The sequence below is a fragment of the Boleophthalmus pectinirostris genome, unplaced genomic scaffold (genome assembly GCF_026225935.1).
Source record: "Boleophthalmus pectinirostris isolate CB_2022bp ecotype Guang Dong unplaced genomic scaffold, ASM2622593v1 HiC_scaffold_11, whole genome shotgun sequence".
NCBI classification, from domain to species: domain Eukaryota; kingdom Metazoa; phylum Chordata; class Actinopteri; order Gobiiformes; family Gobiidae; genus Boleophthalmus; species Boleophthalmus pectinirostris.
Window position 1 is genome coordinate 11,167,529 of NW_026570994.1, and position 13,635 is coordinate 11,181,163.

The 13,635-nt window shown below is 40.6% G+C and overlaps 1 protein-coding gene across 1 annotated transcript; it reads right to left on the reverse strand.

Annotated features, from left to right (window-relative positions):
* Nucleotides 1–295: 295 nt before the first annotated feature.
* Nucleotides 296–13,422, reverse strand: LOC110153314 (bile salt export pump-like). Its single transcript, XM_020917199.2, has 29 exons — nt 13,253–13,422; nt 13,091–13,179; nt 12,964–12,982; nt 12,568–12,597; nt 12,444–12,495; nt 12,070–12,365; nt 11,826–11,913; nt 11,532–11,665; nt 11,280–11,451; nt 11,073–11,197; nt 10,841–11,015; nt 10,604–10,717; nt 10,372–10,482; nt 10,169–10,294; nt 9,564–9,767; nt 9,309–9,479; nt 9,038–9,239; nt 8,898–8,967; nt 8,378–8,495; nt 6,949–7,119; nt 6,771–6,875; nt 6,456–6,617; nt 5,877–6,080; nt 4,604–4,845; nt 4,362–4,518; nt 3,873–4,070; nt 2,060–2,266; nt 1,491–1,637; nt 296–1,095 (listed from the first exon to the last, which is right to left on the reverse strand). The coding sequence occupies exons 2-29, from the start codon at nt 13,167–13,169 to the stop codon at nt 895–897; spliced, it is 4,080 nt and encodes a 1,359-aa protein (XP_020772858.2). The 5' UTR covers nt 13,170–13,179; nt 13,253–13,422; the 3' UTR covers nt 296–894.
* Between the last annotated feature and the right edge of the window lie 213 nt (nt 13,423–13,635).

The window sequence follows — 13,635 nt, forward strand, 5'->3', positions numbered from 1 at the left end:
ATGTTCTGATACAGCTCAAGAACATTTTAAAGATATTCAAGAAAAGTTCATTTCTGTTTCGAGAATGTGACTTATTCAGTATCTATACTTGCTCAAATATCTAGTTTCAATGCTAGTTTTAGTATCTTTTAGCATCTGATTTTTAATCATTGAGACAACCCTACTAGTTGCACATTTTTCTCTTCATATTATTCTGTAAACATGCATGCTATGGTCAACCATACTTTTTTTAATGTTTATTAATTGTTTTTATCATATAAGACAAAATTAAATCAAAGCAAAAAACAGTGAGGTCTTATACAAATGCACAAAAACTCAACAAAACTATTAACTAACTATACCACTGCTCAACCGCACTCCCTTCGCCACAGCCTGAGCCTCCCCAGAATCCCCTAACACAACATTCTCCACCATCCTTTCAATTCTGTTCACTCTGTAATTCTTCTCGAATTAATTTTCTTCAAAACCTCAATTTTCACAAACGCAGATGAAAAAAACATTTAAAAGCAATGTTACACCTATTAAAATATATTGTTACAGCTTAGCACATTTCAAACCATGTTTGCAGAAAAAAATGCAGTTCGGAGACCTTTGTTTTTCACTCTATAATGATGATTGTGATATTTTGGCAGCGTGTACTACAACTCACCAGATGATTTGATTTGGACATATATAACTTAACTTTGAATGGTCAGCCCTAATATATGTGTTATATAAAGAACAACAAAACACAAAACAAACCAAAAAGCTCCACATAAATACTTTAAGAGTGAATTGGCTGGACACGCTCTAGGCTGGAGCGTTTTATTTATTTTTTAAATAATGTCTTGAGGTTCATCTTGGCTTCCTGCTCTCATCCTTAACTCAATGGCCTCTATTTCCTTCCTTGAGCAGTTAGCTAATTGGTGCACCCGTGGTAACTAGCTTGTAGTAGGCTCCCTTCAGGCCCATGAGGTGGTTGTGCGTCCCCTTTTCGATAACATAGCCTCGGGACATGACAGCGATAATCTCTGAATTCTGAATGGTGGACAGGCGGTGGGCGATCACAATACAGGTGCGGCCCTCTCTGGCTTTATCCAGGGCATCTTGTACAGTCTGTTACAAAAACACACAATTACACACAGTTACACATCTCTGCAGCGCCATCAGTTCCCCCACAGACACACGCGGCACAATTATAGCAATTTGACAATCACGCCTTGATTACTATCATTAGAATGTTCCAGTGGATCAGTGTGCCGCGGAGGCCTCTTCTCTCCTCAGTGAGCTTCAGCATTCGAGGCTCCCATCCCACAGCCCACACTCACTAAAAGACACTAGTGGAGCTGCCTGTGAACTGGGAGCTGATAATAGACATGATGAATGATAATGACGCTAATGATAATAATAATGAACTGCTGCCTGCTTCTGCTCTTAGAGAATATCAAGCAGCTGCACAGATCACAGCTTTAGCCTTAGTGTTACACTGACTTCATTTAAACGCACTGTACCTTCTCACTCTCCGTGTCCAGGGCAGAGGTGGCCTCGTCCAGCAGCAGGATCTTGGGGTCACGAATAATGGCTCTGGCGATGGCAATCCTCTGCTTCTGACCGCGGGACAACTGAGAGCCCTGTGCTCCAACGTTTGTGTCATATTTCTAAGACAGGGGCAAAATACATAATACCTGGTCATTTCATTAGTAACAGTAACAAGTCGTTGTGGTATTATTTTCTGCCATATCTTTCTCTATGGAACTTTTGGTAATCATGAGAAATACTGTAGACTTTATTTGACATGGAAATACTGTGTTTGCTTCATTGTTTGTGTTGCATTTGTTGCATTATGCATTTGTTTTTTGGGGTAACAGTTTTCACCTTGTGTTGACCATTTTGTGAGTAAATACCAGCTCTTTTACAGTTTTCTCCCATGGTGTGTATTGTGTTCCTACAGCTGTCCTGTCTTTATTCGGATGGTAATCTCTGTCTTTCTTCTATTTCTTGCCTTTGTGCTTGACCAAATGCTGTATCCAGTCTGTTTCTTGCACAAAGGCAGAGCCTGAGTCTGTGTGCACAGTTGTACCTCTGGTAGGGACATGACAAAGCTGTGGAGCTGAGCTTTCTTAGCCGCTGAGATGACCTCATTCATGCTGATTTCCCTGGAGTTGTCTCCGTACTTGATGTTTTCTGCAATGCTGCAGTCAAACAGGATAGGCTCCTGGGACACGATGCCGATCTTAGAACGCAGGAAGGGCACGTTGACATGTGTAGAGTTGTGGCCATCAATCAGCTGCAGAAAGTCATTGATTTTACCATTAGTACAAAACAACATTAAATTCCAAAGAAACCTAATGGGCAATCATGCAACAAAACAAGTCTGTAATTTCTTTACCAACAACACAGAGGTGGTACTGCCCTTTTTAAATCAGGCTGCAAATCAGGACAGCATTTCCAAACCACTTCCAACTCAATTAAGGCCATTTGAATCTTGGCACTGATCCTTTACTGGCACAAAAGCAGCGCTCCACTCTGGATGAAGTGCTCTCTTTTTAAAAAATAAAGCACCTCGTCAGCACAAATGTCCAACTGATAAATGAATCAACGTAGGATGAGAATCAGGAATGGCTCAGCCCACGAGTACACTAAATGTCTGCCAATTATCTGTGACACTGACAAACCACTGCTTCCATTTCATAATGTCCAATAACACTTGTATTCCACTACAGCTGCTCTTGACATTTTATCAAAAGTACCTTTTTAAACAGCTATCAAAGACATTCTTAACATAGCTTTATGTAGCAGCGTATTTGAAGAGGCTCTGAATAGTTTTTTTAATTATTCATCTTTTATTAATTTGTATGTTGTTTCTTGTAACTAACTTTAACTTATAGATAAATGGTGATGGTCACATTTTTTATATAGCACTTTCCACCTTTAAGGCACTTAAAACGCTTTACAACAAGGAACCACTCACACCTTCACACACACATTCACACACCAGTGTACACAGACACTGGGGTACTCTAACTGAGGTTATTTAGTGTGTCATATGTCTAATTCATCAGGAGGTTCCTATAAAGTTCCCTTATTAGAATGGATGGGCAAATAAACATGCTGTGGGTGATGATGTTACACCTATCTGATATCATTTACTGTCTATGTCACAGGAGTCAAACATGCGGCCCGGGGGCCAGATCCGGCCCTCCAAGACCTTTAATGTGGCCCTCGGCTGATTTTCTACTAAAATATTTAAATTATATTTTCTATTAAAATATTGTAAATTTTCTGTGGTGTTTATCACAGCAGCATCTCCAGCGTCTCTGTACGTGGCCCCTCCCACCAGAGCAGCACAAATGAAGACTTGTCTCTTTCTAAACGCTCTTAAAGGACGATCGTTTTGACTGTTGACCGTGACACCCTCATCAACAAAATGTCCAAAATGAGAAAAGTGGAGCTGAGTGCAGGATTTTCCAAGAAAAATTTACTTATTCCTATTTATACAAGTTAATGTTAAACAAGTTCATGTTAAAACATTGTGTTGAATTTATTTTTTTCTTAAAGTTTCAGGTTGTTCATAATATTATAATATTTTGTAAAAGAAAGAGTTCATCAATTAAAAAAGATTTCTGTAATAGATTTGTGTTTCTCTGCACAAATATTTGAACTTATTGTTATTTTTGGGGTTTATATGATATGAGTTTTCTGATCCGGCCCCTTTGGGATCAAAGTCGGTTGGATACGGCCCCCGGATCAAAATGAGTTTGACACCCCTGGTCTATGTGATTAAACACTTCATATTTGATCAGTCTCAGGTATTTGTTCACAGTGCAGCATGCTATACATCTATTCTAATAAGTTCGACCTAAATAAATGAAAGGTGTGCTGACTATACGCACCACACGGCCTTCATCTGGGTCGTAGAACCTCTCCAGCAGCTGTACACTGGTGCTTTTGCCACAGCCGCTGCTGCCCACAAAGGCTAGGGTTTGGCCCGGCTTCACAGACACATTTAAACCGTTCAAGACCTGGATGTCAGGCCTGGTGGGGTAGGTGAACTTGCAGTCAATGAACTCGATGTTGCCTTGGAAGTTATCCTAAACAACAAACAGAAATAGAACAAGGGTCAGTATGAGGCTAGAGTGGTGTAGTGCCCCCCTGTGGCTCAGTCTGTCACTACAGTTATCTATAGGAGCAGTGTATGGGAGAAAGAGATTTATACTATACTTTTGTTCAGACGTTTATGCAAAATTATCAAGCATGGAGAATAAAATACGCCTTCAGTTCACCTTTGTTTCTTCCATAAATGTATCATTAAAAGGGGATCCCTTTTCATAGGAGATTATGCGCCTGTGTGTAACATGAGGTATCACATCATATCCTCATACCCATTTCTTTCCCTTGTCACTGTAGACACTGATAAGAGGATCGCGGTCGAGCAGCTGGAAGAAACGTGCAGCTGAGATCTTGGCTTTGGCATAGTCTGGTGTGTAGGAGGATGCTCTGCCTAAAGCCTGGCCACCTGTAATAATGGCTGAGATCACCCTAAAACAGTGAAAAAGATGATCATGTTAATTATTCTAGCACTATTTTACCTAAGCGACTTCACAAACATGTTTGCCTTTCATACCGGAAAACCATGCTGAAATGTAGCCCCTCTTGTCGTACCAAGTATCCCCCAAATCTGTAGGAGGCAGAGTTTGTGAAGAACACAATACATTGTGCAAAGCCGTAGCAGGCCCCGTACACGTTAGCCTTCTTTATAGCAGCATCGTATGGAGCGTGGAGCTGAGCCTCATACATTTGCACAAAAACCTTCTCTTTGCCCAAGCCAGCAATGGTGCGGATGTTATTCAGGGCTTCGCCAGAAATCTGTCACACATAAATGTGATTACAGTGATTATTCACCAAACTTTTCACCTCTTTACTCAGGGCAGGACTATAAAATTATTAAAACCTGTTCTTTCTGACACTGGGTAGGCATTGGACCTAGATGAGAACACACTCACAAGAAAGCGCACAAGAAAGGCTTATTTTAAATGTGTGTCTCACTGTAAACACACTTATGGCACTTATGGCACCCAAACTGCAGTCCAGTGGGTATGGCAAGAAAAGAGAGGTGCAGACCTCCAAAACCCCGTGTATCAGGTGTGTGCAGACTGAGTAGAAGGTCTGTCTCCCACTTGGCTAAGCGTACCTTCCCAAAAAAATCCTGCAGGCGCTCCTGGTAATCAATACAGTAACTACAAACATAACAGCGCCTGCAGGAGTCACTTATAATTCACTATTACCATGGGAGCAAAATCTGCCTACAGATTAAGCATTTGCTTTTCTCTTATCTATTTTATGCTGTTGCATTCTTCCCATAAGGTACCATTAATCTTTCATTTACTCTACTTTAAATGAAGAACTAAGCATGTGTGTTACTGCAATAAAAAAGTCCACAGCGCACAGTTAAGAAATGTTTTTTTGTTTGTCCTTAGGTAAAGTATTTTTAATATTGGGTCCTAGTATTTTAAACTGAAATTACAAAACCAAAGCCTTCTGATTCTTTTTCAGTGACTTACTCACTGACAAAACTTTTATAAACAGTATAGAAGAAATATATTGCTAGAGAAAATATTGAAGACCATTTTATTCCAGTGATTCGTAAACTCTTCAAGCGTAATTACCAGAGCAAATCCTTTTAACAGAACCATAATGGAAATAAAATGAGCTGTGATCAAGTTATGTAGTTAAATACTCATCCATCTACAATTCAAATGTTAATGTACTACAACAATAAGGAGTTCCTATACATAACCACTGAGCTCAAACTAATGTGGTTTATCTTTCATTTACAGAACAATCTTTTGATATAGTAACTACCAAGTATTAATAGATTTAAAAATACTACGACTGACCCGTCCTGCTGTCTCCATGGCTGCTTTGTCTTGTTTAGCGAAACCCATGAGCATTTGTGCCTGGAAACCTGCTGACAGAACGATGAAGGGGAGGAAACCCAGGATGACCATGGTGAGCTTCCAGCTGAAGTAAAAGGACATAATGATGGCCACGCCAATGTTGGTCAGAGAGTCGACAATCATTCCAATCTGGGAGCCGGTAGCCTAACAAAAAACACCAGGATGTGAAATGTTGAGTCTTACCAACCTCTCCCTGACCCATATTTTACAAGAGGATACACTGGTGACTAAACATGCTTCTCTCACCAAGCTTTTGTATTCTAAGTAAAAATAGAATTGTTTTATGGTTAATAAAGATGCTATAGTAAGTACAGTATTCATTATATGCTGTTTATAGAAGTTATTATAATTGTTTGGATTATTTTATGAACCCCTGGGTACTCAGGGAGAATACTTGAGGACCCAAATTTTGAAGACTGGGAATCACTGTTCTATATAAACAACTGAACTTTAAATTGTCAGACCAAGAAATATGGCTTGGAATTAAAGCCTTTTGTATCCTCTGAAGACATAACTTACCCCTTGGACTTGGGATGCATCTGTGGCCAACCTTGTGGTCAGAGCTCCGGGGCTGTTCCTGTGGTCATCGAACCAGCCGACCTCCTGACCCAGCATGGCCTGGAAGCCCAGCCTTCGCAGCCTCCGGGTCAACAGTTCTCCAGACTTTGAGAAGGCATACCCCTGCAGATATCCAGGCCAGCCTATTACATGTTTACACCACACTATCTCTTTACATTAAACAACATATGGGCCAATGTACAGCTCATATATGCATCTCATGTTACAAGTTGAACGCATGTGGGCTTAGGCAGTAAAGACTTAAACGTACTGTACCTGAAGCATCTGAGTGAAGAAAGAAATTACTCCGACCATGACAAAGAAGAGGCAGATACCATCTATCTCGTTGCGCTGCTTCACAGGATCTGGTATAGAAAACGTCTGCACACACAGGGGAGGTACTCACACTTGTACTGTTACACACTGATACTTTCACACTGAGGATGTCACTTACAGCCAGGATTTGACTGAATAGCAAAGAGTACACAGGGTTGACTCCTCCATTAACTGCAGCTCCGATGGAACCGACTAACATGTAAGGCCACTCGGGTCTGTTATACTTGAGGATCCTGGCCACGGGAGCAGGCTCTACCGGCTCCTCTTCGTCTTCAACAGCCGCAGCAGTCTGTTTATCACACACACTATCAAAATGTGTATGCTACTAGCTCAGAACTAGATGTAAAAGAAAAGCATTTTTCACTATGAGGATTTTGTTGGACAATTTGGGGACTACAAAATATTTAGTTACCTTTAAACAGTATAATAAAAAATCACTGTTTTGGTTCTGAAAAAATTATTACTATATATTACTCAGTACAAATTATTTAGAAATGTGTGTTCACATTAGTGCCTGTATGTACAAGGACAACTTCTCTGCATATTATTAACATTTATTTAACACTTTTGGACAACACTGTAAATAAATATATTATGTATATACTTAACAATCAGTAGTTACACAGTTTTTCTCAGTTGCTCTGGCATATTTTTCTGATCAGAACTTAACATTTCATAACTGTTAAGTCATTACAGTTATTCTCAATTGCTGTGGTGCATTTCCCTGACCAGAACTGAAATTCAAAAGTCATTTTTCAGTTTGCAAATCATTCTTACATTTGCAAGTAATTTTCTTGTTTGTTTTTCCAAAGAGCAAATGCTTTGGAGCATTGTTTCAAATGATTTTGTGCAATTCTCTGCTGGTCCTTACACTTTTGATTTCATTTTGTCAAACTGTTAAAAATGCGTATTTGGCTGAACCATTCAAAACATTAAAAAAATCATTGGCTTTGACACTAAAGACTAAATTTTGGCTAACATTTTCAAATCTTACCACTGAACGAGCAAATATTCTCTGCACGTGCTATAGTCTGTACCTAAATACTGCACACTCTTGTCAAAGTCCATAGACCGAAGACACAAAGGAACAAACTGAACACACAAAAATAATAATATGAATAGTTTTTATAGTCAGACACAAGCATCTGTCACTTCTGTAGTAAAAACCTGTGTAAACCAGGTTTTCATTACAGTCCAATCCTTTTTATAATAGTGTGTTACGTTTTGTTCACAAAGTTACATTTTTCACACATTCTGAATTGTCTTGTGTAAATTGTTTTGTCAAGAGGGTAAAAGATTTGCCAGATTTATAAAAAGTTTCAGAAATTTGTTAATACATACAATGGGTTTTGATGTTTATATTACTAGTTTTGAGGATTGCATTTAAAGTTTTAAGAAAAAACAAAATCAGTTCAACTCTGAAAATTGCACCAAAGCATCTGAGAAAAAAACGTCCATTAACTTGATGGTAGAAATTAGACATGTGGTCTTGCAATAGGTAGCCACTCACACATAATGTCAGTTGCATTGGAGTCAGCAGCACACACCTTTGATTTCTCTGACTGGGAAAGCGAGTATGCTCTGGGGCCAAGATCTCCCGTGGAGGAAACTGAATCAGGAATGAGGTTGGACATCTGTGATCTGGACCGCTGGCGAATAGAGGCCCTGAGACCAAAGTCAAAGAAACAGGAGTGTTGTCTTAACCCTGGATTCACATTCATCAACTTTTTTCTCACTCTGATATGTGAGGTATAGGAAAACTGCAGGTTTACATTAAGTTCTGCTTTTTCTTATACCCAAACTGTTGTTTAGAATAGATGGTGGTGTCAGTGTAATGCTTCAAATGGCCAAGTAAATGTAAAAGGCTATTTTAGCAAATTATAGTGCTAGTCTCTGCTTTCACGTGGTTCAATGTTGACCATGTAACAACCAATAATAGCTTCTCTAATAACCCTAATAACTCTAATAATTTAGATGCTAGCCCCGGTTTTGTTAATGGATATAATGCACAAGACAGCAATTGAGTAGAAAGCAGAGAAGAGGTGAGAGGATGTGTCTGGACTGTACCTCAGACTGTCTCGGTAGCTGCCTGCTCTGCTGATGTTGCGACCCTCCAGCTCTTCCTCCGTGTGGGCCACTGGTACAAAACACATCTGAGTGAAAGTTCTGCATCTTAAATCAAGTGCATGTTAAGATCTGTTTATTACTTTCTCGGGCTTTCTCATTTAGAGCCTTGTCGCCTTGGCTCTGCAGTGTGACCAGGGTGAAGTAGACCCCTTTTCTCTCCAGCAGCTCGTTGTGTTTCCCTCTTTCAACAGCACGCCCATGCTCAAAACCCACAATCACATCTGCATTCTTTATAGTGGACAAGCGGTGGGCAATGGAGATAGTAGTCCTACCCTGACGTACCTGTAGAAACATCAGGAAATATTCTCAACCACAGAACTTTCGAAGAAATCGGATAAGTGTGGCACCTACTTTATCCAGAGCTTCTTGGACCACAGCCTCACTCTCATTGTCCAGTGCAGATGTAGCCATGTCCAGCAGCAGAATACGAGGGTTTCTGACTAGCGCTCGGGCTATTGCTATGCGCTGTTTCTGACCTCCACTCATCTGACCCCCACCCTCACCCACCAGTGTATCAAATTTCTGAAATCAGTTCAGAAGTGTTGTAAAGACAAACATGTCTAGTCATGTCATGTTCGATTAGAGTCATACAAGACAAGTTGTTACCTGAGGCAAGTCCATAATGAAGTTGTATGCATTAGCCTCTTTGGTAGCAGTAATGATGTCTTCCATGGTCACCCCAGGACGGCCATAGCGGATGTTCTCTGCGATGGTGGTGGCAAAAAGCACTGGCTCCTGCTCCACGATGCCAATCAGAGATCGCAGCCACTGAATGTTGAGCCCTCTTATGTCGTGACCATCCAGGGTCACCTGCAATACAGGACACACAGAACAGGTGGCTCAGCTCAACTTGATGGATGATGCTATTACACTGTTTTGTTGCTTTAATATATTTTGTGCTATACTTTTCTTTTGCATAACCTTGACATTCTAACCTTTGGAGGCTATTTTTCTGCAGAAACTGAAAAAGAAGATCAAGGTCTAATTCCAGTGAAACAGGCTCTATGGGCTTATTGTCTGATAATGAAAGAGATTATCATGTAATTTTATCAATCCCGCGGGATGTCTATTTTTAAAACTACTCTGAATGTAAAAAGAAGACAGCTGCCACACCAAAGGACTTCATTTCCAGCTTGACAAAAAGGCAGCTGACACAAGAATGACTATATTACTCCTGTACCTTTGATAGTGTGTTTGAAATGCAAACGCACCATGCCCTCTTTGGGGTCATAGAAGCGCTGGATGAGCTGAATAGCAGTACTCTTCCCTGCACCGCTCGGACCCACAAATGCTGTGGTCTCTCCTGGCTTCACTGCAACACTCAGCTGATCCAAGATCTGTCATAACACCGTACGTTACAAAGAATACAATGGGTTTATTTTCCGATGATCTGATAAACCACTGAGTTGGTTACCTTTACTTCAGGTCTTGAGGGGTAGTGGAAGGTCACATTGTGAAACTCAATATCTCCTTTGACCCTGTCCAGTTTATATCCAGCTTCAGATAAACAGTCGATCTCCGGCTCCTGCCAGTGGCACATTTCAAGGAACAACTCATCAATAAGACTCAGCAGTTGCCATAGAAAAAACATCAATGTTATTTCTCAGCCTTATAATAGGACAGAGTTATAATGTCAAGTGTCTTACTCTATCAATAGTTTCAAAGATGGTGGTTGCAGCTCCACGGCCTGCAGCAAAGGCTTGCAGACATGGTGAGGCCTGGCCCAAATTCATTGCAGCTATCAAGACACCGAAAAACACCTGAAAGAGAAAAAAAACACATCATAACTGCATGTTTAATGCAAGTACCACTGATTTGGAGCTATATGAATAGTGCATAGGTGGGTACTACTAACTTTGACTAATATTTTTTTTATGTCAAACCTGCAGCAGTGTTCCCGGTGTGTACTCCTGTGTGTCCACCACGAGACCAGAGCCGTACCAAAAGGCCAGTCCATAGCAGAAAAAGATAATGAGCCACATGTATCCAGTGAAGAAGCCCATGATGAGGCCCTTCCTGATGCCCCACTGCTGCGCTGACACCAGGTTCTTGTCATATCTGCACACACTCAAGTTCAGTGGGACCAAGCCAACTCTACACCTGTGAATCATTTACCTGTCCACTTCTTTTTTCTCCCCGCCGAAGGCTGCCACTGTACGAATAGAGGAAAGAACCTCGTCAGCCACTGCTCCTGCTTTAGCGTAGGCCTGCAGCTCTAGGCCCGTTAGCTTGGCCACAAACTATTAAGAGAGTAAAGTTCTTATATAGTTATAAAGTTATGTTCAAAACTATCAAAGGCAACGCCATAATAACAGGGCTTACTAGGGCCATGAGACCAGTTGCAATACCAATTAGAGGACTTGCAGCCACAATCACCAGTGTTAATTTCCATCCTTTAACAAAGCCAACACAGAAACCACACACAAAAGTGGTAAAACGCTGCAGGAAAATAGCCACTTGGTCAGCTATGGCATTGTTGATCTTGTTGATATCGCTGTAATACACAGGAAATAAGTCAATTATTCAAACCTGCTGTGCTGCTGGTATTCATACAGCCACAATGTGAGCACTCACTCAGACATGCGAGTGTTGAGCTCCCCCACAGATGTACAGTCAAACCAGCCAATCTCCATCCTCATCACTTTACCAAAGTACGTCTTTCTGATCAATTGGATTTGTCTTGCTGCTGCCATCACCCACAGAGAGATCTACAGTGGAGATGTGTAGTTTTCAGTTAGTTTGAGCAATGACAGAAGGGCAGTAAAATAAATAATCAAATATGTAGCAAACTGGTTGTACATGAGGTAGTGAGCGTCAAAAGTAAACTTGTCAAGTGTGTATCAATATTTAAATCATTTAAAAACTAACCTGGAGGTAACCAAGCAAAAACACAGCAAATCCGATGCCAGCATAGTAAAAGGCAAATTTGGTCATTTCATATTCAATGTCTAGATTCCTGAAAATGGGCACACAGTACAGTAAATAAAAGATGATCCCTGCATAAAGGTATGTAAACATGGATCTAAAAAGAGCAGGAATCTTTTAATACCGCATCATACATGATATTTGATGTCGGAAAAGCCTGCCTCATGCATTTCTTACAAGCACTTACCCACACGGCAGCTCCCTCAGTGGAGTGAGCATCTCCCATGTTGAATTGTTCATGATGCCCCAGGCAGACTGGCTCATGTTCAGTCCAGCTGTGTAGTTCCTCTTCCATTGGATGGTGCCGTTCACACACTCTTTTCTATCATCCATCAGTTCATTCAGCTCCACATCATACTCAATGAAAGTGTCTGTGAGAAGGCCAAATACCAGCAGCATCAAGGGCTGTGCGGAGCCATGGAGCACCGCACACATGCTGCCCACCATCATCATCAGGATGTCTCGCTTTGTGGAAAAACGGAACTGTGCAGACACAAATGAACTGAGGAATAACATCTGAAAAAACAACCACACTGACTGTCAGAGAACCAGAGATGTTACCAGCTGGAAGAAGCCAACCCTTATGGCCTGCTGTTCAGTGTTTCCTGAAGCTCTGATAAACAATAGGACATTCAAGTTCATTTATAGAAATGAAGAAATCAACACTCAAATTATTCTGACTTACTTTGCATCCCCTTTAGAAGCTGACATACTCCTATGTGGAATAAAAAAACTTTTTAGTTGTCATGGGAAAAAAAGTAATTGTATTGTATTGTTTATCCAAAAAGCCAATTGGGTCCACAAGACAACAAAATAATAAAATGTTCATAATTTGTCCATGTGTTTCTCTTGTATTCTCTTGTATTGAGATTACACTCCTATACAAACCCCATTTTGCTAGCAATAAAAAAACATACGGATTGGAATGAGAGATCATTTTGAGATCTTGTCCCAGCCCTGTGTGGTACACATGGCCAGGGGCATTGCTTTAAAAACCTAACACACTTTTTCTTCAGAATTCCAGTGAAGACTGACTGAAACATGTTCAGATAATGTGCATTTAAGAGTGTTCCCCACTCACATGTAGGATCCAGCAGGCTCTACAAAAGATCAAGATAACACAGTTTATTCTTAAGTTAGTAGTCATTCAGTTAAGTGTTTAACCTGTCTAGTCATGTCATCGTGCTCCGGTCATCTAGATAATTTACCTTCATCTGAGACTTCATAGCTGTGGTTTTCCTGGCCCAGTTTTTTAATGCTTTGCAATGTTACTGAACCTGCTGGCATTTTGATTCTCCTAAAAAATACAATTTTTAAAAATCTAATTCTAGCAATCAAGCATTCAAGGCAGACAAAAGAGTGTCACTTACCTATATGTCCATGCAGGCTTAAAAGATAATTATTACTAAATGCGTTTCAGATAAATTGTGATATTCTGTAGAAGCTGTGAGCCTGGAGTGTGGCCCCTGTGGCAGCTCTGCTTCCACCTGTGTTCTTTGACACTGAGGCACGTGTTGTTTTTGAGCTGCGATGGTTTGGGTGGAACATGGGGTCAGAGTGTGTGTTTGAGGGTAAGTGTCCGGCCGGTTGTATTGAACAGGTCAATGACCAGCCCAGCAAACACTTTACCTACTGTTCATGTGGCCTACATCAGTGCAATGAAAGATTATCCAACATTAAAACAAAAGAAATAGGTTTGTAACTTTTGTTTGACTCTTTCCCCAAACATTTTTCTGTTGTTCTCTGACTCAGG